The sequence below is a fragment of the Hippocampus comes genome, unplaced genomic scaffold (assembly GCF_001891065.2).
Source record: "Hippocampus comes isolate QL1 unplaced genomic scaffold, H_comes_QL1_v1.1 scaffold403, whole genome shotgun sequence".
Lineage (NCBI taxonomy): Eukaryota > Metazoa > Chordata > Actinopteri > Syngnathiformes > Syngnathidae > Hippocampus > Hippocampus comes.
In genome coordinates, this window is record NW_017805410.1 from 6,508 (window position 1) to 10,195 (window position 3,688).

At 63.5% G+C, this 3,688-nt stretch overlaps 1 protein-coding gene across 1 annotated transcript in view; it reads right to left on the minus strand.

The window, feature by feature from the left end:
* Positions 1 to 247: 247 nt before the first annotated feature.
* Positions 248 to 3,688, minus strand: part of LOC109518139 (echinoderm microtubule-associated protein-like 6) — a 31,810-nt gene continuing 28,369 nt past the window's right edge. Inside the window, 10 exon segments of the mRNA XM_019873812.1 lie at positions 248 to 411; positions 835 to 935; positions 1,003 to 1,156; positions 1,680 to 1,783; positions 1,860 to 2,022; positions 2,412 to 2,683; positions 2,768 to 2,882; positions 2,951 to 3,108; positions 3,313 to 3,521; positions 3,595 to 3,686. Of these exon segments, the coding sequence (XP_019729371.1) occupies positions 387 to 411; positions 835 to 935; positions 1,003 to 1,156; positions 1,680 to 1,783; positions 1,860 to 2,022; positions 2,412 to 2,683; positions 2,768 to 2,882; positions 2,951 to 3,108; positions 3,313 to 3,521; positions 3,595 to 3,686 (1,393 nt within the window). The 3' untranslated portion in view covers positions 248 to 386.

Here is a 3,688-nt window from a genome sequence, read left to right on the forward strand (position 1 = left end):
AGGGAGCGCCGGCGCCAGAAAAGCCGTCCGTTTCCAATTTGCAAAAAGTTGGGAGGCCAAGCTTTCGGGGAGAAACACGGCCGGCAAAGATGGCAACTTGACACAAATGGCGACTCCCGGCAGCGCGTGGACGCGGTCTCCGCGCTTGTGTTCTCCGTTCAAAGTAGAGGCTCTCGTCGCTAGGATCTCCCTCCATCGAGCGTCCGAGCTCCAAAACAAAAAGAAACTTGATTGGGGTGGGGGGGGGGGGGGGGGGGGGGGGGGGGGCCGTTTGGCGACAGTTGACAAAAGGGACGGACGGCGAGCTTCTCCATTTGTGGCGCCGCTCGCTGCCGCTGCGAGCGCAAAGGCCCGACCTCGCGCGGGCCGCCGCAGGACGCCGCCGGCTACTGACATTTCCACACAAACAAACTGCAAGGAGAAAACACGCCGGCGTCAACGCGTCGGTCCCGTCGTTTCTTCTTGGCCTTTTCGGGGAGCAACGTCAAAAGTGACTCGCTTTCGAGAGGCGCCACGATGGAAGCCGTCGGTCAATTTGGAGGCTTTCCCATCAGAACTCGAGTTTCGTCAAACAAAACCGGGGGGGGGGCGGGGCGAGAAAGTGAGTTGGGCTCACCTGGGCCCCGTGTTGGCCAACGCACAACGCCAAGCACGTTGCTTGACGCCGTGCGTTGCCTTCGAATGGACGCAAAGCCCCCCTGGCGAGGGTGGGGTACTCCGCTCAGCCCATGAAAACGAGCGGAAAAAAGACGACGGGCCCAAGTTCGAAGTGGGCAAACGTGTCTGTCTTTTAAGAAAACGAGCCACTTTTGGATCGGCGGGCACGTTCGTCACCTGCGGTCGCTGCCGCCGGCGCTGATGACAAACTTGTCGTCGCAAGCGAAGCGGGCGTTGGTCACGTGAGCCGAGTGTCCCGAGTAGCGCTTGTGTTTGGCCTGCAAAAGACAAGCGAGGCGCTTAGCCCCGGGCGGTGCCCCCGCCCGCGTTGGCGTCGTTCCGTACAAATTTCTCCGAGCACGGGAAGTCGAAGAGCTTGATGAGGCCCAAGTCATCGCCGGTCACCAAGTTGAGGCCGGCGCGTGACACGCAGGCGCAGTTGACGTCGGCCTTGTCGGCGTTGCGGGGCCAGATGCCCAGGACCTCGTCGCCCAGGATGCTGCGTGACCACATTTGCCACATTCAACGTTTGCCACAAAATCTGCCCACGTTTTTTTTCCCCGACGGACGGTCAGGAGATGGCGTCGGAGCGACCAAATAGCATCAAAAGTCACGACGAGGCGCCGGCCGCTTTTTCTTTTCTCCTTTGCGGCCGAGTAAGAAAGGGGAGGGACGAGCAGTTACGCGCATCCTGACCCGGAGGAGGGAGGCGGAAGACAAAGGGATTTTTCGGCGCCGTCGCGGCAGGCTTAGGCCGCCGTTTGCTGACTACTCGGTTATGAGCCCCAAAGACAACAGGACGTCGGTCCGAAGAAACGCCCGGCGCCGGCTGGGTGACAAGACGCCACATTCCGACGCTTTCAACTGAACATGGAGCGCACTTCTTTTGCTTCCGAATCGAAGAGATTGTGTTCCATTTGACAAAAGGCCATTTTTCGGGCCGTCGCGCGGAGGGCGGGCCAGGAATCCAAATCGTCCCCCCCCCGGCGAGGCCGAAAAGCCGTCCGGCCGTCCGCCCTCACCTCGTCCACGTGGCCCAAGTGATCCTCTCCACCAGGGCCGCTTCGGTGAGCATCTTGCCCGAAGGAACCTCGTGCACCTGCCGGGCGTAGGTGCTGGTGGACACCTGCGGGTGGGAAGCGATTGCGCTCGGCCCAACAGTGCGAGAGAGAGAGACGGCAGGCGGCGGGGCGGGCTCCGACCTGGATGTGCTTGCCGTCGGCCGAGAAGTCCATCTGGATGACGCGGCCCGGGATGTCCTTGCAGTAGCCGATGCGGTTGAGGGAGGAGCCCAAGGAAAGGTCGTAGAAGTCCACGGCGCTCTCCGCGCACCCCACCGCCAGGAAACGGTTGTCTGGGCTGAAACTAGCGCACCGCACCTCGCTCATTCTTGACGCATTGGACATTGTGCGCCTTTTCGTGCAAAAACCCGGACGGCAACGACAATCCGCAACGTCGACGCTTTCTTCACACCATACGCGCTCAGAATTCATCCATCCATTCATTTTCCAGCCATTATCCGGGGCGGGGCGGCGGGGTACAGCCATAGCTTTGGCGGGGCGAGCCCGGACGGACTTGTCCCTCCCCAGCCGCTTCTTCCGGCCGGATCCCGAGGCGTTCCCGGGCCGGCCGGGAGACATAGTCGTCTCTCCGGCGCATTCCGGCTCCTCCGAACGGCGAGACGTTGCCCGGGAGGCATCCGGATCGGATGCCCGAGCCACTTCGACACGCGAGGAGAAGCGGCTCGGTCGTACCGTACGTCCTGGATGGCGACGCTGCGGTCTCGCTTCTTCCCCCAGACGCTGAGCGAGTTGACCAGCAGGACGATGAACTCCCCGTTCTCCATGCCGATGGAAACCATCTCGCCGTTGGGGCTGTACGACGTGCACTTGGCGGGATGGCCCAGGGTCACCTTGTTCAGGAGTTTCTAGGAGACCCGGAACAGAGTCGGCCTCGGCGCTCTTTCGGGGGCGAGCGTCCCGAGGTCGATGATTTCGCCATCTTTGGTTCCCACCAGGATCTTGCCCTGGGCCGGCCGGCACGGTCCGACAGGGTCTGGCGTTAGCCCGCGCTTTGGCGTCAGCGGCGCGATGGGGACGGCGACCCCTACCTTCCCCCTGCAGACGGATCGGACGTTCTCCACCGCTTGACCGGTCTCCAGCTGAAAGGCTCGGCATCGCTTCATCTCCTGGTCCCAAAGTTTGACGGCGCCGCCCTCCTTGGTCCTGTCGGCCGCAAAAGCCGCTCGGGCAAGGGGCGGGCGGGCGAGCGGGCGGGCGGGCGGCATACTCACGGACGCTCTTTTCCACCCGTGACGATGAGGCCGTCCCGCAGCGTGGTGTACATGGCGAAGACGGGCCCGCTGTGCGCCTTGGCCACCACCCGCCCCAGGAAGTGCTCCCTCCACACGTACACGTCTCCGTTGATGGCGCCGGTGAAGGTCAGGTTGTTCTACACGAGCGCACAGAGAGAGGCCGCCGAGGGAGCCGGCGGCCGACAAAATCGGGGAGCCGACCAAAAACGCATTTGCAATGGCCTTAACCTGCCACCGGAGGGCAGTCAAGCGCTACTTTGCTCCGAATTTGGAGCCGCGCGGAATCTGCCCTTTTGGCAAAGTCGCGCGGGCCGGAGACGAGAGGGCGACTCCACACTTACGGCTCCGAAGGCCACGGCCAGCATGGTCTGCACGCGGCCGTCCTCCGCCGCGCCCAGCGCGCCTTTCTTGTACAAGAGCGAGCCGCCCGCCAAAGTCCAGAACCTGACGTGTTTGACGCCCACCGACACGAACTGGCTGTCCGAGTCGGGCCGGAACTCCACCGCGAAGATCCGCTCCGGGTGGCCCCCTTTGCTGGCGATCCTGGCGCCTGCCGTCAAAAGACGCGTGCGTGCGAGCGAGCGAGCGACAAGTGGTCGGCGGCGGTTTCGCGCCGACCTCACCTTCCTGCCACCTCCACACGCTGACGACGTGTTCGGGCTCCACCCCGACGGACAGCAGCAGCTTCCCCGTGGCGCTGAAGTGGACGTAGCCCGC